The following is a 25,521-nucleotide window of genomic DNA, read 5'->3' on the forward strand; positions in this document are numbered from 1 at the left end:
TACTTATTAATTATTTGTATGAATTAATTTTAATTTTAAAAATTATTTTTTATTTGATTAATACTCATATCCGAATTCAAATATTAAATATTAATTTTTAATCGAATGCCAATAAAATATGAATAATTACGGATAAAGTCCACTAAATGTTGTACGGTTCGTCGTCACCAGAAAACATTTGTCAAGAGTGGAGCCCACTTTTCGGATCCAACCTAACAGAATTATATAAGTGACTCTGCTTATCATTTTTTTTTATTTTTTCAGTTTTATTGGCCTCAGTCTTTCTGCTTCTATTCTGTTTCAAAGTGCGAAGACGAGTCGCGAGAGAGAAAAGACCTAGGCGGGAGCTGTTGACGCTAGCTGGATCGCCGTCAGTTAGGGTAAGCCTTTGGGAGAAAGCTTTTTCTCTTATTTACTAGTACAACTTTTCTTTTGTTCCTTTCACTTTTTATATTTTTTTCATTTCTTTTTTTTTCTCACTTTAATTTTTCTTTGTGTGATATATATCTGTTTTAAGCTTAAACCAACGGTTCTGATCGGTAACCTTTTTTCTTTGTATATTAAATTCGCTGTTATTAACAGTCGAACCTTGATCGTTTCGGCAAATTGGGATTGGATTAACTTGTTTTTCTCTTGCTTTTTGGTTTATCTTTTAATCTGTCGCTTTTTTTTTTGAAAGGTTTTTGATCTGTTATTTTGATCGTCAATCGAATCCTAAGTTTTGTTTGGTTAATGAGAAAATGGACGGATCAAGGACGTAGAAGACTAGAAGGAGTTTCAGCTTTCGCGGTAAGTTGGTCGCTTTCTCTGTTTTCGATCGGAGCTGCGTATAGTTTGCCTTTTTTTCGCTGTTTTTGTTGATGATCACTCTTGATTGTTGATCTATTTTACTTTGGATTAGCCGAATGTTTTTATAAAAGCTTTATTTTGTGTGTTCAATTGGCTAGGATTCGAGACAGGATTATCTATTGGAGGTTGAATTCTTGAAATCAAAGGTGAAACTTTACTCTCTTTAGTTGATAACGGAGAAATGAAGGACGAGAAGGAAACCTGAGTCATTTTCTGTTTCCGTTTGGAAATTTTTTTACTTGTTTGTATAGAATATTTGTATTATCAGTTCCTTTTCGTTGCCAAATTAACTCGTGAAAATTTGGAGAAGTTTCAGAGAGGAGAATTCATGGCTACTGAGAAGAGGTCTACTCTCAATAAAGAACTTCTTTTCTTAATCTTACAGTTTTGCAACGATGAAGGATATAAAAGAACAGCTCATATGTAAGCTTCTATTCATCTTGTGCTTAAATTCAGATGTTTTTCCATGTATATATTCCGTTTTTCACCGATTTCATCTGTAGGCTCGAGCGTGAAAGTGGATGTTGCTTTGACATGGAGTTTGTAGAAGACATGGTGCTTACTGGAAAGTGGGACAAGGTTGAGAAATATCTTTCTGGTTTCACAAATGTGGACAGCAATAAGTATTCGACCAAGATTTATTTTGAAATCAGAAAGCAGAATTTCCTTGAGGCGTTGGACAAGTAAGCTATTGAGTTTTTCTGTAAGACATTCAGATAAGCATCTTCATGCAGATATTATGTGTGTAGCTCTTACTTTTCTTGAAATTGGTTTATCGTTGTGCAGTAATGATCGTGCAAAGGCTTTGGATATCCTGATGAAGGACTTGAAAGTCTTTGCTCCAGGTAATGAAGAGCTATTCAGAGAGATGACTCAGCTTTTAACATTAGATGATTTCAGGTATATGTTTTGTACTAGTCCCTTAATTTCAGATTTTTTATAACATTAGCATGATGATACAAAGGAGAGTTAAAAGATCCATCTGGGTTTAACAGGGAACATGAGTCGCTCTCTATGTATGGAGATGTAGAATCTTCAAGGAAAGTTTTGATGGATGAAATTAAGAAACTTATTGAGGCAAACCCCAACTTCCATGGGAAATTGAAATTTCCAAGCATCAAAAGCCAAAGGTTGCGACGTCTCATTAATCAAGGGTAGCAACCTTTCTCTCAATCTGTTGGTTTGCCTTCTCCTTTATGTTACATTAACCTTTTCTCAGTAAAAAGTTAAATTCATTCAACTCTTTAATTAAGTTAATTGTAATCACTTTTTAAATCTCTCTGTTGTATCTATCAAATTTTTCTTTATTTCTAGACTTCTCTGTTAGACATTGAGATAGAACTAATTTTTCCATGTGATCTGACAGCCTGAACTGGCAGCACATTCAATGTAAATATCCTCAGCCAAATCCCGATGTAAATACCCTCTTTGAGGATCATGTTTGTCAATGGCAACAGAATCGTTTGTTCATGCAGTCAACTGAGAATTTAGTGGTAAGAAAAGAAGGCATTTTGAGGCCCGTGATTATCTTTATTATGATACTTATAGAATGTTCGAAATTTTCATGTTTAGCCTTCTCAAGATGCATCAGTGCCAGATTTCCCAGCCAGCTGGATTTCTGGTCCATCTGCTGTAACTCATGCTGTTTCTAATGAAGACATGTATCTCAGTGGTCCAATAACACTAGGTAGTGGTTGTAACACTTTTGTTGGTCTGTTGTTAGATCTCAGAATTGAGGCGATTTTGTTTATTCATTCTGTACATTCACAATGTTTTCTTACCTTTTTATTGCCTCTTAATTGGTAGCTACAACTTCAAATAATATTGGGGATTTACATACTATGTCTCAAAAAAGCCTATTGGGAACTGAAGATGAGGTAACCTCGATCAAGTTTACTGCAGCTTTACTTTTCACCACTATTTCTAAAATTATTCGTTTACCTGTATGCTTAGGTTACGTCTGCTATTCCGCATCTTGGTCGAAATCACAGCCCTTCACCCAACATTTCTGATGACTTGTCCATTATTTCCATGAATAATGAAATGTTACAAAATATTGTACCAGTCAGCCATCCCGACTTGCCCAAGACTGTTGCACGGATTTTGAATGAGGAGAATTCTCCAGTGAGCATGGAATTTCATCCTGTATATCAGACTTTTCTACTAGGTTAGTTGCTCTGCATGTCCTCCCACCCTAACTTCTTGTCAGTTTTATAGAGAGATTATTTGATTGAATACTCTATTTTGACTGATGTTTACCTACTACGTTTGGTTATTTCAGTTGGAACCAACATTGGGGACATAGTGTTGTGGGATGTTAATTCAGGGAAAAAATTGCATTCAAGAAATTTTATGGTTTGGAATATTGGAGCATGCTCAATGACATTCAAGGTTTGTCCCCTTCTTGACTTTGTTATATATATTAGCAAGAAATTAGTTTTGTCACTTGCATGACTATAAACCTGAACCAATTTGAACATATGCAGACAGCTATGATGAAAGATCCATGTATGTCTGTTAATCGGGTTGCTTGGAGCCCTACTGGTTCTCTCTTTGGTAAGTTTAAAGAGATACTGGAAAACTTCATTCAGAAAATGATTTGGATATTGTTTTAATTGAACCAAGTATTTTTGCTCTGCCTTTAAATAGGGGTTGCATATTCAAAACATATTGTGCAATTGTATTCTTACCTTGGTGACACTGATGTTCAGCAGAAGTTGGAGGTAGCTTCATGTTTTTGCTCCAATTCTACAATGATTGATTTCACTAGTCTGGATCGGAAATTAAATTTTATTTTCTTTTTCTTGTAAAATGTAGATTGATGCTCATGTTGGAGGTGTTAATGATTTAGCATTCTCTACACCTAAAAAGCAACTTATGGTCATAACTGGTGGTGATGACAAGATAATTAAGGTAGTTTCTTTTCAGTGTCCTTTTATCTCAGATGGTAATTTGCATCATGGAGAAAGTGATCAATCGACTAGTTGATTCTTTTTTAGGTGTGGGATGCAATTACTGGAGTACAAATGCATAATTTTGAAGGCCATGAGGCTCCTGTCTATTCTCTCTGCCCTCATTACAAGGAAGATATCCATGTAAGAACTACACTCGATTCAACTATACTGATTTTTTTATAATGATAATGTAGGGCATTTCACTAATGTTTTATTTGTTGGTCATTGTATAAGACAATTTATACTTTTTCCTCCAGTTTATCTTTTCAACATCAGTGGATGGCAAGATAAAGGCATGGTTATATGATAACTTGAGAGCCAGAGTTCATTTTGATGCTCCAGGTCTGGCATGCACAACAATGGCATATAGTGCTGATAGTAGAAGGTTTGATTTGTTTTCCATGAACTTCCATTCATGATTTGTAGTGTTATATTTCCAAATGACAGATGAGCTAAATTTTTGGTGTTGTAAGTGAACTCTTTCACAGGCTTTTCTCATGTGGAACTAATAAAAATGGAGAGTCATTTCTTGTTGAATGGAATGAAAGTGAAGGTGGTGCAAAAAGAACCTACCAAGGACTTTGCAAAAATTCTTCCGCCATTGTGCAGTTTGGTCTAACCAAGGACAAGTACTTGGCCGCTGCTGATGACCATGTTATTAAAATATGGGATATGGATAAGGTTGAGCTTTTGACAACTATAGATGTAGAAGGAGGCTTACCAGTAAGTTGTTCAGTCTTTAAATTTTACTTCTTAAGAAGTGTTATGTAGAGAAAGAAGGATAATCGAAGTTAAACATCTACTTCTTTTCTAATTTGAAGGCAAACCCGCATATTCGCTTCAACAAGGAGGGCACCTTGTTGGCTGTTGCTGCAAACGAAAACAAAATCAAGATCTTGGCAACGGATTTTGGTCTTCAGTTGCTGAATGCTTTAGCAAATGATTTTGTTGATATGTCTTCAAATGTCGCTGATGCTTTGAGAAAGGTCAGCTTTTAATTGTTATCCTACTGCTTCTGGTAGAAAATTTATCTTCCCTGATTCATTTTGTTTTGTACAGCTTGTAATAAATCCAAGTTCAACTGTTGCTAGCTCTGGAGAAGCTGATGGACAAGTCCCAACTGTGAGTAATCATGAAATGATTCTTTCCATATGATATCTTATTGTGCTAAACGTCCATTTTTATTGGAACATGTGTCATACGCTAACGTATTACCCTTCATGCAGAATTGCAATGAAGAGAGCTTCAAGGATGTGAACAATAAATTTATGGACAATATCAATAACAAAACACATGTTTGGAAGATTGTCCAAATCAACAGACCTTCTCAGTGCCAGTCCTTACAACTCAGTGGTCATGGGAAAGCAGATAAGGTAAATATTGTCAATAAGAAATAGTTTGATGTGTAGGAGAAGAATTTTACAAGTTAAAATTTTTTTGCAAATAATTTCATCATTATTCACTTTCAACAATCAAGTTTTGGAACGTTTGCTTTGAGAGAGTGAAACCTCTAAGATGCAGAACCTTCCAAAGCTTAATTAATCTGGTTACAAACTGCAGAGTAATGTTATGATAAGCTCTTTCTTTGACCACTGCAGATATCAAGGCTGATATACACCAATGCAGGTAATGCCATTTTGGCATTAGCTTCAAATGCCACTCATTTGCTTTGGAAATGGCCTCAGAATGACCTCAATTTGAGTGGAAAGGTAACAAAGAACCAAGAAATACTTTTCTGCTTTCAGTTTCTAGTTCTTGAGGCTTGGAAGTTCTGCAAGTGATTTTATTGAGATGTTCAATGCAGGCTACAACCGATGTTCCCCCTCAATTGTGGCAACCAAGAAGCTGCTTACAACCAATGACCAATGACCTTACGGGCAGCAAGCTTGAAGAGGCTGTGCCTTGTTGGGCTCTGTCAAAGAATGATTCATATCTATTGTCAGCATCAGGAGGGACAATTTCCCTGTTCAACATGTTGACATTTAAGGTTACCTGAAAAATCCTATGCATTATGTTGAGAATTCCTTCCAATTTTTGTTTGATTCCAACACGAATGATAGTTCATTAACCAAAGCTGGCCCTCTTCCATTGTCTTACAGACTAATGAATTGACTTGTGCAGACATACTAGTTAACTATAATCACACATGTGATTGTTGGGTTGCTTCCAAATAACAGTTTCTCATAAATTCTATGAGATTCATGCTTCTGCTCGTGCACGATCATGTTAGTTTTCATGCTGACCTTTCTCAATCTTTGTTGAGCACAGACAATGATGTCTATCATGCCTCCATCACCGGCAGCAACAAGTCTGGCGTTCCACCCTCAAGATAACAACATAGTTGCTATTGGAATCGATGATTGCACTATATTGATATATAATGTCCGTCTGACAAAGGCATGTTTTTCCTCCTTAAACAGATTTATATCATATCCTGCACCTGTTACTGTTCTGAAGAGACATCCATAAAAGCTTGTTGCTCTTATTCTCGCAGATTAAAAGCAGGCTCAAGGGTCATTCAGGAAAAGTCACTGGTCTTGCGTTCTCTAATACCATGAATGTACTTGTTTCTTCTGGAGCAGATACTCAGGTTGGTTTTTTTTATATTTATGGCATCATGGACACCTGAGACTTTTAAAACTATATGATAACTCGTCGGTAATTGTTGCAAAAACTCAACTCTAACTGCAGATTGTTACGTGGAATCCTGATGGATGGGAGAAATGTAAAAGCAAATCCTTGCATTTGCCTGATGAGAGAATGCCAGTGGCGGAGTCAAATACCCAGGTCCAGTTTCATCTGGATCAAGTACACTTCCTTGTTGTACATGAGACCCAGCTTTCTATTTATGAAGCCCAAGACTTAACATGTGTACAGCAGGTTTCTCTCTCTCTCTCTCTTTGAGCTCTGTTCTTGTCAGTATGCTGTTGATGATTCAAGTACAACAACAATCTTCTCTCTTTTTGTTTCCGCAGTGGGTTCCAGAAGATTCCACAAGAATTTCGCAAGCAACATACTCATGCGATAGCCAGATGGTATATGCCTGCTTTACCGATGGAACCGTGGCAATATTCGGTGCTTCTGGTCTTGAACTAAAATGCCAGATCATTCCCACCGCTTATCTTCCTACCAGTGCAAGGTATGTCACGTGGTTCATGCAGCAAACTCCCATTACGACCGCCTAACCTTTCATGTTTATGTCCACGTTTTTCCTGTTAGACATTCCTTTTCCCTTCCCCCCGATGACATCAATGGAATCTGATTTCCAAGTAATTCTGCAGATTAAACGTCGACGCCTTCGCTATAGCCGCACATCCCCAGAAATCAACCCAATTTGCAGTGGGACTGACAGACGGTGGAGTAATCGTTTTGGAGCCTGGGAAACTCGAAAATACATGGTTTGTAGGTGAAAATGGGTCTGCAATTGCAAACAGCATGCTCGAAGAATGAAAAATCTGGTTAAATTTTGTATATATTTTGATATTTGCGCTTGGGATCCTATGTTCGAGCGTTGCAAATTATTTAAATGTTAAAAATTTTTTACCATATGGTTTGGTTTGATTTCCTCAAGGAAAATAATAAAAGAAAAAATATCGGCCGTTTTCACAATAGGAAAAATAGAATTTGTAATTCGCGGTTGCCTAGACCGACGATACTACACCCTCCTAACAATTCAAACATAAATCTTTAGGTTCTTATTTATTGTCTTGCCCCTTCGAGAGTGTATCCACTTATTCCGTATCTCTCTCCACAGATCACGTGAGAGAGCAGCGGTAGAAATTGCTGCTGTTATACCAGGACAAAGCATGCCATTTTTTCATGCTTTGCTAAACAACTTCTTAATAAGGAAACATTGAAGTCAGCCTTCTTAAATAATGCATCCGCATCAAATACACAATTTTTAAAACTGAAAGCAACAGAAAGCATATCAGCAATTTGCGTAAACAAGTAGGATTATTAGTCATGCAAATGCACTGTAATTAAGTTAAGACATTACGTTCAAATCCGGAAATTCCCACACACCGGCAAGAATGCTGTATTTTACTTCTTCAAGCCTCCACCTTTGCTGCTGCGGATGCATAACTTACACTGCTGTCTCTCAAAGTTTTGCACTGACTTGATTGCTCGTACCGGAGGAATTTTAGCTTTATTTTTGTTGAGCTGTGCCTCAGCATCTGAAATATTCAAAGATTGGTCAAGCAAGGCCATGGGCTAATTGATGCTTTTGGAAGAACAATATCTTCATTTGTCAAAACTCTTTTGCTAGCTTTCAAGGAAGCTTTAGGTACTTACATGAAGGAAAACACTAATCGGATGGCGTCCACAGATAGTGTTGTCATACTCTAACAAATATTGTTTGAATGCATCTGCATCTCCCGTTTCTATTATATCCATGCCCATCTTGTCTAAGGCCTCAATTGACTTGTATATGGCTCCATACTTTTTCTCATAGTGCATGTAATTAAAACTGGCACTAAAAGCAAAAGTTAGAAATTTGTGACACAATGTAGAAAACCATAATTGGTATCAGTCTAAACAAATAATAAGCTTGGCTGGTGCATATCATGTAAAAGAGCCATGGATAAAAAAATTGAACAATAAGATTTGTTTAAAAGAAAAGAAAGTATATATATATTTTCAAGGAATAGAGTGAATAAACATCATCTATGCACCAGCTGAATGAGTGGTGCCTGACACTTTTGAAGAGTAATAAGTAAGACCAGAAGTACAAATAACATTTCATATAACCAGGATAACTTAACAGTCTACATCACATGTATGCTACCTCCCTTTCAGGGGTTTGGGGATGGGATAGGCAGGGTTGCCGGTACCTAGCCCACATCTATATTCTGAAATGTGGCTTGTATAGATGCAACAACATGTTTTAAGTGCATCATTCTCAATGAAGATGAAATTTATGAGGAAAAAGATACCAAATCCAACATACCGGGAACCCCAGTGACAAAAATCTGATGACACAGAGAAGAAATTATTAGGATCATCTACATATTTGGCCAACAACTTTCCGTACATTGCTTCACTTTCAGCACTAAGAGCACCAACCAAAATGGGTACAATTTTCACTGGATGCCTACATCACAATCACCCAAAATCAGCTTCAATTAGAACCAAGTGGAGAACCTTATTTAATATATGAAAAAAACTTACCCCTCAAACACTTTAGAAAGATATGGCAAGTGCATTTCCATGCTATGCTCAGCTTCATCAACTCGAAGATCCATCAATTCAAATTTTCCAGTAGCTTTCAGCTCTTCAATGACTGAAAGATTAAACAAATATGATTATACTTCAGTTTTATATGAGTGAAAAATGAAGCTTAGAAAGAAAAAAAAAAAAAAAAAAAAAAAAAAAAAAAAAAAAAAAAAAAAACAACACAAGAACACTTAAACAAAAACGGCCCTTTCACAAGCCATTCAACAAACTCAGAGGGAAAAAAAAAATATAACAAAACCAAAAACCCCTGTCAATTAGCTGAATACAATATGTAGGAAATCATGCTGGACTTCGCATCAACGCTAATCTGACAAGAAAAAAAACTCAGCTACAAATGGAAATGGCCATCACTCACCTTCCAAATCAATAGGCAGGTCCCCTATAGGTGTCTTGTAAACTGTAGCTATTGACAGCTCACATTTTGTAGTGTAATAATGGTGAGATGGTCCGAGAAGGAATACCCGAGTACTGAAATTGTAAATTTTCTCACATATCAGTAAGTTTTAGCAATAAACGAAGCAGATGAAGTAATTAGTTTTTGTTCAAACACAATAATGTTCAGAAAGCAGTCAGTACAAAATATTTGAACAAATTTAGCTCAAACAATGAGTAATGTTTAGAAAACAATGAGGACCTTTCCTTTATACAATATGATATTAACTATAACAACTAAAAGAGGAGAAGTGTCATAAAATGGCTCACATGTTCGTTGGGTCTATGTTTCCAAAAGCATAGGCAGCAGCACGACCTGAATATGAATAGCCCGCATGCCTGAAATTCCCAAGCCACCATCAAAACAGAAACAATAGAATACAATAAAATTTCAGTTTCTGTTAGCAGAGGAACAAGCAATGAGGTGACAGAACAACTTACGGAGCAATTACACCTCTTACATCAGAAGATTTAGCCAAGCCGGCCGCCCTAATCCATCCATCAAGCTCTTCAGCTAATTTTCTTGCTGAGAAAAGAATTAAGTAGAAAGAAAGGATGAAAATCAGCAGGTTAACAAAATTAGGAATAAAGCAATATTTGCATACCCAGGAACATCAAGACTCTCCCTAAGCAATTTTATTCATCAAATTCTCGACTACATAAAACGATAATTTCTTTTCATTTGCCTTTTCCTAGAAGTTCCGATTGCAAAGGTAATAAGCTACATTTAAGGCATGAATTAACTCAAGCCTTTCGAACACAAGTTGAAATTATTCATCTTCTCAACTTCTGAAGATCAGTCCAGTGAACAATTTGCCATTTCAACACTTAATTCTAATTAAAATCTTCAATTCTTACAGCTTCATTTAACCGATGACTAATTTCATCCCAGAAAGATCGCTACTTTAATTAACTTTCCGAAATGACTCAGCTCCTCATTGTTTTTCTCTCTCTCGAATTAAACGACATCTTTTGTTTCCACTCGATCATTCGTAAAAGCAAGCAAAAGCACGAATCGGAGTTAGATCACGAAAATCGTTAGGGTTTCGCAAGCGCATGAAAGGACTTACGGTTGTCGGTGTACCAAGATCCTGCATGCGATGCTCTTCTGATTTTGTCCATTGAACTCGAGATCGAACAAAAGCCCCACAATCTTTCGACGGAATTGGATTCAGATTCAGAATTGGTATTGCGGTAGGGCTCGTCTTCCCGTCGAAGGAAGAAGGGTGAAGAAAGAAACGCCTTTTTTTAAACAATTCAAAAAAGGCACTCTCCCAGACACTCTGCTATGTCTGGAATCGATGCAAAGTGTTAAAGAAAGGAGACATAGCTTCAACACGTTAAGTTGCTCTCGGAAAATATAAGCTGCGTCGCAGGTGTACTGCTCTTCATAGTCCTCATGCGTTGTACAGAGCCACCTGCATTTATCACCTTAGGATCAAAGTTTGGTTAATTTGGTAATTTCATTCGCGGAATTGTTTCCTAATTAAACCATTATGCTCTGTCATATTGAATGTATAAATACTCCTTCTGTCCCTTTATTTATCCATTTTTTTAAATAAAGCATTTTAAAATAATTTTTTAGATATTAATATTCTTAATTTTGTACATTATAAATTTAATTTTTTTAATTTTTTGTATTAAAAAGTATTGAATATTTATACTTTAAAAAAATTCAAATTTTAATATAAAATACATCAAAATTAAAATTTTTGAATATAATACTTGCAAAAACTCTTAAATTATTTAAAAAGATTTAAATAAACTCTTATTTTTTAATTAAATTTAATCAAATCCATACATTATTATTTTAAATTCAATAAATTTTTATAATTAATAATTAATTGATTATTATTAATCAAAATATCAATTCAAATAACGCTATGGAGAATGAAATTGCAACATTATGTCATATCAGTACTTAATTTGTGACATATCAACTTGATCTATCATAAACACTTATTCGATTTTAAATAAAAATACAAAAACTTAATTAAACATAATAAAAGTATAAAATTTATTTAATATTTTTTAAACAATTTAAAAATATTTCAAGTTTGGAACGTTGCTCTAATCTAACTCCACCTTCCTGTCAAGCACTATCTCTTCATTAAGGATTTTGCATTCATATTCTTTGCGGAAAATAGCAAAAACAAAAAGAAGTGGAATTGCCATCAAAATTATCTATACAATCAAATTCCAAATTTCAATGAATTCCACTCTGAAATATAACACATGAAAAACAAAGCATCAAGAATGCTACTAACTTGAATACCAAGAAAACATTGTTACACTGTATGAACAGCACAGAATATTACAAGCTACAACTGAGCAGACCAATAGAAATTTACAACAAATTGATGACCTACATGAATAACAAACATGGTGGTCTTGCAACCAATTTATTACCCTTTGGAAATGAACCAATCAAATCATATACCACTACCCTCAAAACTGTGAAAAATATCTCCCAAAAAAATGACAAAAATGAATGAGGAAACTGGCTACATGCCCAATCACAAACTGCACTTTCAATATGGAAACCAACACCAGACAAACTTTTGTTCTTTGCTGCCAAATGCAAAGAACGTGCCAGACAGAACAGTCCATAGACAAAAAGAGACCTGCGATTACGGAAAAGATCAAACGCGATACACGTCCTTAGTCCAATTAGCAGTATACATTGATTGAAAGGAATCATACATCAAACGAGATTAATGACCACGTAACCAAGGAAAGAAAAAAGGACAAATGATTGCCATGGAAGCCAGGACCAGCCTAAAACCACATATGTGAGTTCAGTTTGTGACTGATTAAAATGACTAGATCACATGCCATGTCAAAAACAGTTTCTTTTTCCATAAATGATTAGATCACACCAAAAATGATTTAACAGTTAAAAGATTAAGGTAATAGTGGAAATTGCAGATAAACAAGCTGAACAGAACTAACCTTACCTATCATAGTAGCACACAAACTCTGATCTTGGAAAATGAATTAAACAAAGCTGACGGACTTGTCTAATGCCCCAAAAGAATACCCAATCAGCAGAAAACTTAAAGATGCTCCAAGACAGAATGAAGCTTCGGAGCCCGGCGACGGAACAATGGTTCTAGCCGGAATGATGGAGCACCAATTTGCCACCTTTTCACATCATACATCTCATTCCATGCCTGTACAATCTCGTCAATTTTGAATCCTAACCCTGCAATAAAATTAAGGGGACCAATTTTTCCTAATAAACAATTTTCCTAACGGCAACAGAAGTGACAACAAAACAGGTGCAATAAGAGAAGTTTGCAGATGAATCCTTTGTATATACCTTCCAATGCAGTGTTGTTGGAACAGTGGTTCTTTATCATGACAGCTATATCTGTTGGAGAAGCTCCAGCAAGTTCAAATTTCTCAACTGCAACCTCCAAGCATTCCTCCCAAGTTGGCAACCCAAGCTTGTATTCCACAACAGAACGCTCATAAAGCAAGGTACCCCATAACAGGTATATCTGCGAACTCATGTTTGCAGCCTGCTCAGCAGCTTCTTCAGCAGAGACATCTTTAAACAGCCCATCTAACCCCATTTTCTGCAAATGGGCCTTATACTTATCAAATTTGGAGAGTCCATTCAGTCGTCGCTCCTCCATTTCCTCCCACATTTGCATACCCTTCTCCATGCTGTCCTCTGCCTTGTTATAAAGCTGCAGGACTTCCTGGGAAGGCCCCGTCTCTAGATCAATTTTGCTCCCAAGCGCATGGTACCAACAGAGTTTTGCTTGCTCAAACTGCTGTTGCCCCAATGCAAGAAGACCTTCATAAAAATCAGGTTTAATTGTCAATGCTTCCTCATACCTCTTTGCTGCCGATACATATTCTTTCTGTGCCCACTCATACGCAGTCTTAATCTGCACCAGTACAGATTCCGTTGAACCATCTTCTGTAAAGAACACATGCTTCCTTGCCCTGGACATGTGAACATTTCCCCAATTGAATAATGCTAGAGCTGCCATCTCTTGGAACTTATCTGCAGCAATTTCAAAAAGCTCCTGTGCTTCTTCACTCGTGACAGCATCCTCCATTGCTTCCGAGTATAATTTCATCCCAAGTTCATGAAAATCCAAATAAGAATCAGAATCAAACCCAACATGGTTCTTGAACAGTCGTGCAAACTGGACAATCCAATCCTCCACGCATGTTCCCTGGATAGCTTCTACACCATGATCTGCATTACCATTCTCAACAACATTACTCCATTTCTCTTCACTCTTGACCACCTGGTCTTTACTTACTCCTTCATAAGCTGGTTCCTGGTCAGGACTAACTTCAACTATATAGAACCTAAGCGATCCTCCTGAAACACCACTAGACGATTCCGCCAACCTAAGTTCATCTGTTGTAGTGATTGTAACCAAATCCCCCTCTGGATCCCTGTATTTCACAAGAATACCCTCCAACCCTGGAAACCTATCCCGAACAATATCCCTCACCAATTTAATAGTACATTTGACGGGTAACTGTGCCCACCTAATATCCTCTCCAAACACCAACTTCACCGTCTTTGTAATCACTGTTTCTTCCTTAACAGCCTTCTTCTCTTCCTCAATGGTCTTCATAACAATCTCTTCATCCTTAACAATACTAACCTTCTTCTCCTCCACAACGGCCTTATCCTCCGCCTTCTTCTCTTCCTTAACCTTATCATCACTCTTGACATCTTTCTCAACTTTTTTCCCTTTGTTTTTCTTCTTCCTCAATTTCTCTTTCACCACTTTTCTGAGCCGTGAAGCCCCGGAAGGCTCATTATCAAACAACCCGATTTCATTTTCATTAACAATAACACCCTTCTCATCCATAGCCTTCTTAACACTCTCTAAAATCTCCAAAGCAGACAAATTATTTGGCTCAATAGTTAAAACATTATAAACATCCCTATAAGCTAAATCCAATCTATTCAAAGCTTCATAACACCTAGCTCTTTTCAACAAAGCTTTGCTATATTTAGATGAAACCTCCAAAGCCAAATTACATTCGTTAATGGCGCGTGGGTACTCTCCGAGACCCATCTGCATATAACAAGCAGCCATGTTGCTACGTAAATAAGCGACATCGATGTGGTTCCTAGGGAGGAGGTTAAGGGCTTTTTCGTACTTCAACATCGCGCCTTCATGGTCGCGTTTTTGGAAGAGCTTGTTACCTTCTTCTTTGAGCTCTTGAGACATGAGGATGAAGATCGCCGTGTCTTCATCGAAAGCTTTCGACGTTCGATCGGCGGCGGCCTTGTTTTGCCTGCTGGCTTCGATCGCTTTCAGGGCTGCTTCTTGAATCTTCTTCTTCCCCGTCGGCTTCCCCATTCGAACCAAAAAAATTTCCAACAAAGAATTAACCGCAAAAGAAACAATCCGATAATAACAAGAAGGAAAAAAAAACAAAAGAATAAACGCTAATTTCGAAAGGGAATATTATCAGATGCGATGGCGTTTTCTGGCAGAAGAAATGAAAGAAGAGAATTTTTTTTTCTTTTTTATATTTTTTTTATAATTTTTTCTCTCTCTCTTAGGGTTTGCTTGTCGGGAAGAAAGGTCAACGCTTTGCTTTGGCGTGGCGCGGTGGGGGGGGGAGGGACGGGGATGGTGGGGTCACTTTCTAAGTAAGCGCGTTTAGTGGACCGTCCGATATTCTCGTGCCTTTGTCGTGGGTCTCTTTCTTTGGAAGGTCAAGGGTGAAAATGTGGAGTTTTTCGTTGTATGTTGTCCTCCTTACAACAAAAGCCGACCAATGTCCAACTCACATAAAACTGGTTTTGTCGGAAACTTTTTTTGGCAACAAGCCATGTCATTTTTTTTTTTTGCTCTTTTTCTGGTTTTTGGCAATGCCAAGCCGACATATAACACATTGGACCAAGGAAAAAAAGCAGGTTTGTTTTTAACATAAAAAGGATTTAAAAAGTGTTTTTATTATTTATCCTTTTTTTAAATGTGGGTATTTTTATTTTTAATATTATAATTTTTTAATTTTTTACATTAAAATATTAAATATTTATATTATAAAAAATTAAATTTTATTATAAATATATGAAAATCAAAAATTTTATTTTAAATTTCATTAAATTGAAAAAAACATTTAAAGACGAAAGAAATATTTGCAGAACTAATTTGTCACTTAAATTATATTCTGTAGTTGGTATATAATTTGCTTCTTTTAGCCAGAAAAGGGGGAGATAAATTGGCTAATTATGGTCACCCTGAAGCATTTTTACTTTCCCATTACTGTTTGATAAGTTAAAGAATGAATTAATGGGAACTTTCCAATGCATCTAATGGCTGGTGATGATTTCAGATTTAAGATAGTGCGAATGACAAATCTATTTGCTTCTCTGAAAAGAAGAAAAAGGGTAAATGAGTTTAGTATCAGATTATACCTCAATCATCAAATGAACTGGATTTTGCTGTTCTTTTGGGATTGGAAATGGATGGTAATATCATTAATATATGGCTAGGATTTTACACAGTTTTAGCTCTGGGTTTAGCTTGTGCAGTGGTGGGCATTTTCTTTCCATAACAAGGATGGAAATTTCTAACCATTCCGATTGGTGGACTTACAGGAACAAGTAGTGATGCAGGCATCAATCAGCTGAAACCACTTCTTTCTCCAGTCCATGTTGATGTAGAGAGCAGCAATGAGTGTCACCACCACTGTTACGTAAGACACAAGGAAACTTAACCAGAAAGCCACCATCTCCATGAAACTGTTTCCTCCATGATCATCATCAAGACCGCCCGGTGATTGTTTCGGGGTTGGGTTACAGTCTTTCTTCAACACTGGCCCACAAAGAAAAGGATTTCCCTCGTAGCTGTTTTCCAGGAAAGTATCAAAGTGCCGTTTGTCAGGTATTTTTCCGGATAAATTGTTGTAAGCTACAGAGAAATATGCCAGCGCGTTCAGCTCTGTCAGCTGCTCAGGAATTGGTCCAGTCAAATTGTTGTGAGATAGGTCCAAGCTTTCTATGCTCTTCAGGCCTGAAAAGTTTGTTGGGATTGAACCACTGAATTCATTATGTGAAAGATCCAGTGCACGAATCAGCTCCAGATGCCCCATTTCGGGTGGTATTCTGCCTGTCAGTTTGTTCCAAGAAAGATCAATTCCAGTCATGTTGTATAAAAAGTTGTTCCTGTAGAAGTCAGACCTATTCTTGGTTGTGAACTCAGCATAGGCTATTTCATAACCTACAGGGTTAGCATAAGGTCTTTGAGATAACTTTACATAGCTGGTTTGATATGAATAGGCTGGCAACTCTTGATCAATATCCACGGAAATAGATATGCGAAATTTTCCAGAACGAAACCCTATTTTGAACGGTATGTTGTTCAAGCAAGAAGGAATATGACCTGAGAGATTATTGTGAGAAAGATCTAGAATGGTCATCATGGAACACTGACACAACTCGGCAGGGATTCTTCCTTCCAACTGGTTTTCTTTCAGGAGAAGAATGCTCAAACTGAGATTGGAAATCCAACTGGGAATACTTCCACTCAGGGAGTTGTTTCTGATGTCTAGAATCACTAAAGATGAGCTTCCAGAGAAGGATTTTGATATTGATCCTGTGAGTTTATTGTCATACAAGTGTACTCGAAGAAGGGATATTGGGCTAAAGCAAGATTGGATGGAACCTGAGAGATAGTTTTGTGAAAGATCTAGAATTTCAATGCCCTGAAGTGAACAGAACTCAACAGGAATTGGTCCGTCAAGGTGATTCCCGGCCATCAAAAGTGTTTGCAAATCAGTCAAATTTCCCAACCAAGTTGGCAGCTTACCTGATAAGGAGTTGTGACTAACATCTAGTGTCTTCAGAACTGAGCTGTTAAGCAAACTATCTGGGATATTTCCACGAAAGAGATTCCCATTTAAACGCAGAATTTCTAAGCTGGTCAGATTAGAAAACTTTGGAAACATTTGGCCTGTAAGATGGTTGTTTGACAATAGGAGAGCATGTAACGAGAAGCAACCTAAGACCAAGCTATCAGGTATGTCTCCTGAGAATTCATTAACTGACAGGTCCAAAACAAGCAGACTTTTCATATCACCAAACGAAGAAGGTATGCTGCCTTTGAAGGAATTCTTTGACAGATTCAGAAATTTCAGGTTTGGGAGATAGACACCAATGTTTGATGGGATATATCCTTGAAGCTGATTATTGGAGATATCAACCACTGAGATGAATGCGATAGGACGAGATGGAAGAGGAAATTGGCCTTTGAAAGAATTATTGTTCAAATGTAGTTCTTCTATCCTTGTATTATTCTCCATCAACCAAGTAGGAAAATCTGCGTCCAAGTTGTTATTGGAGAGATCAATCACTCTAAGATCATATTGGTAAGAAAGAAATTTCAACAAGGATCCTTTATCAACTGAACAGCTTGCAAGACGGAGGATCTTCAGCTGGAAGTGTGGAACCCACATATGATCATCGATTTCAACCACTGATCCATTGTTATGGCAGATAAGTTCAAAGACCTCAAGCTTTGAATGGTTAGCAAATGAGGAAAATGAGGCCAAACTTTGGAATTCGTTGTAAGAAAGGGAAAGAAACTCAAGGGAAATGAGGCTAGAGATGAAAGATGAGCTAATGTTCCCTGAAAACCTGTTCCTAGAGATATCCAAAACTCGAAGGGATGTCAAGGTTTCGATGCAAGGAGGCATTGTGCCTGTGAAACTGTTATAACTGATATCCAACTCTTCAAGATTCTTAAGTTTGCACAAGCCTGTCAAAATTGTCAGAAAACAAAATCAATAATAGTAAATACCTGTTAAACTTAATCCAACGAAAGCAAGTCGTTTTGAAGTACAACTAGGATTACCTAGTGAATGCAGGGTGCCATTGAGACTATTATCTCGCAAGGATAAGCCTTTGAGAGATTTCATTTGCTCCAAAACCTGAAGAAAGCTGCTGTTAAGACGACTGGAAGAGACATCCAAGACCTCCAAGTTTGTCAAACTGTTCAGCTCTAGAAAAAAGGGAAGGAAACAATCAAGATACGAGGAAACATTGATGGTTGGAAGGGGATGAAGAACTAATAATGAACTCCACATAGTTGCACATACCTTGAACAGTAATGGATCCTTCCAAGGTGTTTTCATTGAGATAAAGCCTCTTCAGCGAATGGAGATTCCCGAGAGATTGTAAAGTATTCATGTTGAGCTTACACGAGTTTAGATTTAGGACTTTCAGTTTGCTCATATTTCTAAGACCTGAACAGAAATCAGCTAAACCACAGTTTGACTAGGAAAACATCAAGTGCAAGGAAGAATAACTTCATAAACATTGGGTTGGTGTACCTTGAATCTCCATGAAGCTTTCTAACAGATTATTACTCAAGTCCAACTCCTCCAAGTTACGCAGAGCAGCCATTTCTTCAAAGAACAATAATCATCAGCAAAGTTACATGACAAGAGTCTACTTCTCCTGAGTAATTTTCAAAAGAAGTGAAAAGGGTTCCTGGAGACAAGAGTATATCAAGAGAAGAATGAAAAATACCTTGGAAATGAGTCGCTCCGGTCATTACACTGGAAGCCAGAGATAGAGTAGCAAGTGAAGAGATTGCTCCAACCTGTGTAAGAATGCTGTCATTAAAGTAGCTCCCGCTCAAGTCAAGGAATCTCAGCTTGTTCAGTTTAGACAATCTTTCAAAGCCTGTTGAACAATTGAATATTTAAACCTCATTCCAATCTCACAGCAGAATATCAGAATACTGAAATGATAAACTTGAAAAAGAAAGTTTCTTGTACCATCATTATCAACCAAACCAGAAAACATGTTTGAAGACAAGTTGAGGAAAGCCAGTTCTTTAAATGGAAGAAACAGGGAGGCGTTGAGATACACATCTTCAAATACTTCCTCCCATGAGCTGTTGAGAAAAAGCTTACTCACTCGTTGCGTCGCCTTGTCACACACCACATTTTCCCAACCACAACAGTCACCATCATCATCCTCCTCCCAAGAAGGAGGAGCATAGCCTTCGTCCGGATAGAAAGATGTTTTGAGTTCCAAAAGAGCAACCCTCTCTTCCTCATGGCAACCAAAGCAATATTTGTAATCATTAAACTGCACCAAGACCAAACAAAGCCAGAACCGGAAAACCCACTTCATGGTTTGAAAATATCTGTCGGTTGCTGCAGCTGAAAAAGAAAATATTCTTTTTCTGACAGTTGGATTAGTTTATAAAGTGTCTCAAAGGCTTCAGGTGCTGCTTTCAAATTCTCCATTAGTCCACGCTTGTATTAATTATATAGACGGGAAATGGCCAACAGCTAAAGAGAATATTCAGACCATTTGTTTCCTTAATTTCTTGATAATTATCAACTCACGGTAAAGGCGGCCGATTGGATAATCTTCAATCAATCTCTAGCAGAGACTTGGTATAAGCTTAGACAAGGCGTCGTTGAAGCATTAATTGGAAAATGACGCCAAGCTTGCAGTGAATTTTAAGGGTAGGCCGACAGTAGGAGGAGAGGTTTTACATCTAGAAAACACGACCTCGATAATTAATTCCATACAAAGAGAAGCAAGTCAAAGCATTCCTACTTACTTCTTCGGTTCTTAGGAAGAAGGAAGAAGACACATTGACATTTTCTTCTTTGTTTATTAAAAAGACAGAGGGGTGTTTTTACTGTAAGTAACTTCGTACGGTCGAGCTTCTAAGTTAACTTCAAAATCCGCAAAACAACAAAAGCAAAGAAGTCAAACACGCGGATAAACCATACATTCGAGTCTTTGCCAAGAACTGACTACTCAACATTGTCTCTATATGCTTGAACAAGAATGGGTTACAATCTATCAAAGCTATATTCAAAGGCTTGGACCGGTACGCCCAGAGTCCAGGAAATTTCCTATCCATGTTTAGATCTGACAACTGGTATCTACAATTAGCAATTTCCTTGTGGACAAGTAGAATCATTAACCCAGAAAAAAATGGAAAAAGATGAACAATTGTGCAAGCACACTCTTTCAAAGATGAATATTTATTCACTAAAACAATATTTACATAGTATAAGAAACGACTATACAGATTTGTGGTCTGCAGTAACGTGTTAAGGGGAAGCGGCAAAAAAAAGGGGTTATAAACTGCATGAAAGGGCATACAAGGATTCGATATCATATCAACCCACGAGAAAAGTCCATGTCAGGGAATATACATCATTTGTTAGCCATCCACCTCAACTTGTACAAATTTCTTATCACGATTTTGCAACAGCTTCTGATCACAAGGGATACCGATGACTAAATCACAATGCAGATGTACCCAGATCAGTTAAGAAACAAACTGAGGCAGTTAGTAGATCAGTTTTAGCTACAAGGTTATGTAACTGATAATGCCTTGATAAGTTAACAGACAGCTATTTTCCTGGCTTCAAATCACAAGCACATTCCATAGTTGCAATGCAAGTCGGCTGATAACAGGTTCAACCTTTCGGAAAGATATCAGAAGCTTCTCCGTTGTTGGAAATCCTATATGTGGAGACAGATTATGAGATCACCCGCCCAATGGAGCTATTATTTGAACAGTTCCAGCAGCAAGATAAAAGTCCCAAGATTCCTGACTCTACAGGTTGAGCAATATCCCTTTCTCTTTTAAGTAAAACTCTAACAAACTCATCTGAGCTTAAATGCCCATCACGATTGGAGTCAAACACATGGAAAATGATCTCTACAACATTGTCCGTAAGATTTATGCCACAGACCTGTATATGCATAGATTGCGTCATCATGATGTTTACTTTGAAAATTCTGTTATTTGGCAATTACTATGCAAGGCAGGTTATCAAAATAAAAAACTAAATGGAAAGGTTTCTAATCAAGAATAAAAGAAAAAATACCCAAAAAATGATGGAACAGGGTAAGAAAATGAAAAGATGTATTATATGAATTCTAAAATGCAAAGTTATAACTGGTCAAAGAAGAAAAACCAAATCATAAACAACAAAAGACTTACACGAGATGCTGCTCGTTTGAAGTCATCCTTTGTCAATAGGCCATTTATTTTCCCATAACTAAAAAGAGCCAAAGAAAATGGCTGCAATTTTCTACGTAGCTCAGCAAAATGTTTGAATTCATCCAAATTAATTCGAATCTCCCTAAGCTGTGGCTCATCATTTAATTCGTCAACCCGCTCAAGCAGCCTGCCTAAATGACCCATATCAGCAGAAGCAACCATGGATAATGCAAAATCCTTGGCTGATATGGTTCCTCGGCCTTTGTAGTCATAATGTTCAAACTCCAATCTCAGCATCTACAGAATACAATAAACATCACTTTGAATATGACAATCATCAAAATTTCTTTATGTGTGGGAGAAAGAGAAAAAGGGTAAAAAGGTGAAACGCCGAAGATAAGAACAGACATTCAGTGCAATTTGCCATGCATTACAAGCATTCTACGCATTAAAGGATCAATTTGATAAAAAAAAAAATTCAACTCCTTCAACCATTAAAAAAAAAAAAGATGTATAGAAAATGCTCTTACTTTTTGCAAGGAATTTTTGGCTCACTCTTAACTGTTAACACCTATTACTCATGCTAGAAGAAAAGGCTCCAAGTTTCTCATGCCAAGCTAACCATGAAGCATCCATGATAACCATACACATATTTTTGGGGAATTACACCAACATCAGACACAGTATAAGAACTAAAGACATGCAATACACAAACATTACAAGAAAATGATTTCAATTTTGTCAGACTTGGGAGAAGGGGGCTCACCTCATCCTGCAATTTTTCCAAAAATTCAACAAATTTATCATGTTGTAGGCGAGCCTTTCCATCTTTCCCAAAAAAGTGCTCCACCAGACCTCCGTTCTCCACAGACCCGGTAACTTTTAACCCGATGCGAAGACCATCGCTATGGACTGCCCCTTGTCTATTATTAGCTCGCATCAAAGCCATCACTTTCTTAAATTCTTCCTTATCAATCTCCCTATGTACAGATATTTACAGTCAAATTACTAAAATGTTAAGATAAAAAGGTTAAGGGAGCAAAGACAGCTAGCTCAAGAATATTCTCAACTAGATATAGAAATACTAACCCATTGTCGTCGACATCAAACATTTTGAATGAGATAGAGAAGCTTGACTGAGGGATGCTGAGTAATGTAACAAAAAAGATATACCTGTTCCAAAGAAATTATTCAGACCTGTACCATCCAAATAAAGAAGAAAAAGTAGATGAAAGTGTCTATTTAAATTGCCAGATATTGTTCACTTACTCTTTGAAAGATATAAGTCCATCAGTGTTCATATCAAAAAGCATGAAAAATTCTGAAGGATCACAACGTAGTTCACCAGGACTCCTTTCCCCTGACAAATAACCATCTCTAACGAGGTTGGATTCTGATGGAGGAAAAACAGGAACAACTGCTCGCATCAGATCAGCCGGTCTCATGAGTAATTCTCCTTCTGGAGTTCGAAAAGAGGCAAAATACACAAAAACCTGCAAGCGTAGAGATGCTATGAGGTAAATAACGAAACATGCATACGATACCTTATCAATACCAAATAAAATACTACTAACTCAATGCAAAAAGTTGCGGGGAGTAAATTATGAATCTAAAACAAAAAGGATTGCAAGAACAAACATTATAAATAATCTGAAGGAAATAACCCAAGATTTTCACCAATTAAATAAAGTCAAATTCTTAGCAGTTAGAATTATGAGAAAGGTTACAGTTTTTTTCAACAAATATTCAGTAATTTACCTTTTCCGGTGGACTCCGCAACCTTAACCGCTTCTCATAGTTAAAGAAAACTTTTCTCCTATGCACTTCTGCAACGGGTAAAATGTAAATACAAATATCAAAAACTATGTTTAACAATTAAAAAAGAAATTAGAACAACAGTAACAACCTCCGAAGATGAACTTCGAGCTGTAGTCAGGGAGGGCCAGTTTGCGAAACGCGTTTCTCGAACCATCAACGGTGGATTCAGCAGTGGCCGTCGACCACTCAGCGAAAGACAAAAAGGGTTTCTTCAAGAACGCAGAACTCCGATCCGAACCCGAGTTGAGTACCAGTAGACTAATCCTAAGGTCGAACCAACCGCGATCCCCGAGATCCATTTCACGAAAGAGCTGGAAACGGAATCTTTTCGATCATCGGAGTCGATTTTTGAAGCGTTGATCAGAGGCAGCGACGAGAATTGGCGGGTCCGGAGTCGTTGTTGGATCAGGGAGAGACGGTGCGCCGACGCCGAGGATCGTCTGAGAGAGGTCAAGGAATACATGGTTGTTGGGTGGTGAGAATTTTTCCAGCGTTTCCGAAGGCGGAGAAGAGATGGGAGAGAGATCCCGGAGTCAAGTACGAAGTGGAAAAATGGCTGAGATGGATGGATCGAGGATTTTGGAATTTTATTGGACAATGAAAATGCTGGTAGTTACTTTTAGTTGGAACAAAGAAGGCCTGGGCCAACCAAAAATCCGACAACTAGAGGAATCGAAGCTCTTTTTCGTTTTTAAGCGCTAGCCCAAGCCCGATAAACTCTTGGGCCTTGGCCAGAAATGGCAGTGGGGGATTTGCACCAGAACAAGGAAAGGAGCATAACTTTATAATGCAGAGCCTACATTTACCGCTGCTATCATCTGGTCATCAAAGGCCGCAGTTAACCGCCCTAATTCTAGCTTTTGATAAAAATAATTACACAAATTATTTACTTAAAACTATTATATAATATTATTACCTAATTAGACTATAATATCTAATTAAATTAATACTACAATACTATTAATTAATTAGAATTACATTATTAATTCATCAGGACATTATCTAAGCTGCTTTATATTTAATTGTCGTTGTTACTGTTTCAAATTCAATTGTCATCACTTGATTGACTATTTGGTTTACTTTTCATGAATTTTTTTTTTTTGTATTTTGTATATCTTGGTGTTCCTGTTTCATTGATTGATTTCCAGTTTATTATAACCCTGAACATCCAAATTTCTTGTTTGCAGATGTTCTTATCTTCAAATAGTTCATATTGTATTATTGGAGACAATATTTGATTTCTATAATTTTAGCCGTCTTCTACACTGTTATGGTTTAGTTGCTCACATAGGAGTAAGTCCTGAAACTTCTTGGCATCGCGGATGTGCTATCGTACGTAGTAGTTTCAATGTTGCACTTTCCCTTATCATTTTTTATATTATTTTTCATCATGGCACTATTTATGTCGTATAGTTGATTTCAAAATTTACTAATTAGAATTATATTATAGTATTTTTAATTAATTAGAGTTAGATTATGAATAGAATTAGTGTTATATATATTTATTTAATTATGTAATTGTATACAATTTAAATTTTTTTTGTAACATATACAATTTCATAGTACAAGATTTTTCTATTTATACTATGCCCCATGATATGAAGATAATCTACTACGTTGTAATGGCAGTCTTTTTTGTCCCAGCATAAATTGAGATCATGCCAAAAGAAGGAAAATATAGCATACAGAAATTATGGCAGCCTGCTTTGTGAATGTTAATAATGCACTCAAGCTGGTAGGGCAGTAAATTTACCTCTGTTGTGTTATCTGCATCCACTTCAACAGTGCAAACTCGATCTGGAGGTCAATAGAAAAAGGATTGCAGAACAGAGTATGGGGACCAAAGGACCAGATTAATTGAAGTACGCGGGTGGATTCGAAGTTCCCAACAAAACAAAATCTTTTAAAACCCAGGTTCGGTTTTGAAAAATGTTCTGACTCAAATATGTGAAGTTCAAAGTTTGGGTATATAAGCTCGTTTCATTTATGGGCCTCAACAAGAGTTTAGTTGCGTTTTAACGTGCTGGGTCAATCTCACTTGGTGACAAGAGCTTAGGTTCATTTTTTTTCAGCCGAAACGTCTAACTTGACAGCTTGCAGGAATTACTGGGGTTCATGAGTTTATATGGACGTGGAAGTCGTCAAGCCTACCAGCTCCACGCCCCGTTCAGGGTTACAAGAGACGCGTAGAAGGCCTGTCGTCAAGCAACCAAGAGGATTCGGCAGCAGGGAAGTTGCAGAGGATTTTTTGA

At 37.1% G+C, this 25,521-nt stretch overlaps 5 protein-coding genes across 14 annotated transcripts; 1 reads left to right on the plus strand and 4 right to left on the minus strand.

The window, feature by feature from the left end:
* The first annotated feature begins 268 nt into the window (after nt 1-268).
* On the plus strand, nt 269-7,467 carry LOC110411261 (topless-related protein 1-like). Of its 4 annotated transcripts, none has more exons than XM_021421331.2 (28): nt 269-380; nt 680-789; nt 948-995; nt 1,160-1,272; nt 1,353-1,532; nt 1,636-1,749; nt 1,845-2,003; nt 2,216-2,342; nt 2,422-2,536; nt 2,656-2,726; nt 2,803-3,016; nt 3,131-3,240; nt 3,336-3,405; nt 3,499-3,572; nt 3,667-3,762; nt 3,849-3,944; nt 4,061-4,188; nt 4,277-4,526; nt 4,625-4,789; nt 4,863-4,925; nt 5,030-5,176; nt 5,402-5,512; nt 5,608-5,790; nt 6,072-6,200; nt 6,298-6,393; nt 6,495-6,683; nt 6,779-6,942; nt 7,085-7,467. In XM_021421331.2, the coding sequence occupies exons 2-28, from the start codon at nt 733-735 to the stop codon at nt 7,251-7,253; spliced, it is 3,438 nt and encodes a 1,145-aa protein (XP_021277006.1). In that variant the 5' UTR covers nt 269-380; nt 680-732; the 3' UTR covers nt 7,254-7,467. The 4 variants fall into 4 exon arrangements, with proteins under 4 accessions (XP_021277006.1, XP_021277009.1, XP_021277008.1 ...); XM_021421334.2 differs by having other exon boundaries at nt 4,292-4,526; XM_021421333.2 differs by having other exon boundaries at nt 1,166-1,272.
* Nucleotides 7,468-7,592: 125 nt separating this feature from the next.
* On the minus strand, nt 7,593-10,773 carry LOC110411264 (AmmeMemoRadiSam system protein B). Of its 3 annotated transcripts, XR_002444742.2 has the most exons (9): nt 10,541-10,773; nt 9,912-9,996; nt 9,741-9,809; nt 9,394-9,506; nt 8,973-9,084; nt 8,752-8,895; nt 8,097-8,277; nt 7,801-7,978; nt 7,593-7,710 (listed from the first exon to the last, which is right to left on the minus strand). XR_002444742.2 is itself a non-coding variant. In XM_021421340.2 (8 exons), exons 1-8 carry the CDS (start codon nt 10,590-10,592, stop codon nt 7,853-7,855), a joined length of 882 nt encoding a protein of 293 aa, XP_021277015.1. In that variant the 5' UTR covers nt 10,593-10,772; the 3' UTR covers nt 7,640-7,852. The 3 variants fall into 3 exon arrangements, 2 of the variants coding, with proteins under 2 accessions (XP_021277015.1, XP_021277016.1); XM_021421340.2 differs by having other exon boundaries at nt 7,640-7,978; nt 10,541-10,772; XM_021421341.2 differs by having other exon boundaries at nt 7,640-7,978; nt 8,097-8,271; nt 10,541-10,770.
* Nucleotides 10,752-15,028, minus strand: PHOX1 (Octicosapeptide/Phox/Bem1p (PB1) domain-containing protein / tetratricopeptide repeat (TPR)-containing protein). 4 transcript variants are annotated; one of them, XR_016350936.1, is made up of 3 exons: nt 12,793-15,028; nt 12,428-12,675; nt 10,752-10,888 (listed from the first exon to the last, which is right to left on the minus strand). XR_016350936.1 is itself a non-coding variant. In XM_089782799.1 (2 exons), the coding sequence occupies exons 1-2, from the start codon at nt 14,813-14,815 to the stop codon at nt 12,527-12,529; spliced, it is 2,172 nt and encodes a 723-aa protein (XP_089638925.1). In that variant the 5' UTR covers nt 14,816-15,028; the 3' UTR covers nt 11,707-12,526. The 4 variants fall into 4 exon arrangements, 1 of the variants encoding a protein (XP_089638925.1); XR_016350935.1 differs by lacking the exon at nt 10,752-10,888 and adding an exon at nt 11,707-12,094 and having other exon boundaries at nt 12,423-12,675; XR_016350934.1 differs by lacking the exon at nt 10,752-10,888 and adding an exon at nt 11,707-12,094 and having other exon boundaries at nt 12,793-15,027.
* An 834-nt stretch (nt 15,029-15,862) lies between these two features.
* LOC110411040 (uncharacterized) lies at nt 15,863-19,917 on the minus strand. 2 transcript variants are annotated; one of them, XM_089782721.1, is made up of 7 exons: nt 19,248-19,917; nt 18,997-19,152; nt 18,798-18,872; nt 18,564-18,710; nt 18,320-18,466; nt 16,850-18,223; nt 15,863-16,576 (listed from the first exon to the last, which is right to left on the minus strand). In XM_089782721.1, exons 1-7 carry the CDS (start codon nt 19,606-19,608, stop codon nt 16,038-16,040), a joined length of 2,799 nt encoding a protein of 932 aa, XP_089638847.1. In that variant the 5' UTR covers nt 19,609-19,917; the 3' UTR covers nt 15,863-16,037. The 2 variants fall into 2 exon arrangements, with proteins under 2 accessions (XP_089638847.1, XP_021276715.2); XM_021421040.2 differs by having other exon boundaries at nt 15,863-18,223; nt 19,248-19,915.
* Nucleotides 19,918-20,448: 531 nt separating this feature from the next.
* LOC110410589 (calcium-binding EF hand family protein) lies at nt 20,449-23,844 on the minus strand. The gene is made up of 7 exons (XM_021420358.2): nt 23,358-23,844; nt 23,210-23,277; nt 22,721-22,944; nt 22,541-22,624; nt 22,218-22,431; nt 21,452-21,748; nt 20,449-21,200 (listed from the first exon to the last, which is right to left on the minus strand). Exons 1-7 carry the CDS (start codon nt 23,566-23,568, stop codon nt 20,985-20,987), a joined length of 1,314 nt encoding a protein of 437 aa, XP_021276033.2. The 5' UTR covers nt 23,569-23,844; the 3' UTR covers nt 20,449-20,984.
* Between the last annotated feature and the right edge of the window lie 1,677 nt (nt 23,845-25,521).

This window comes from Theobroma umbraticum, unplaced genomic scaffold (genome assembly GCF_002168275.2).
Source record: "Theobroma umbraticum cultivar Fairchild unplaced genomic scaffold, ASM216827v3 scaffold_56.0, whole genome shotgun sequence".
In the NCBI taxonomy this organism is placed as follows: Eukaryota; Viridiplantae; Streptophyta; class Magnoliopsida; order Malvales; family Malvaceae; genus Theobroma; species Theobroma umbraticum.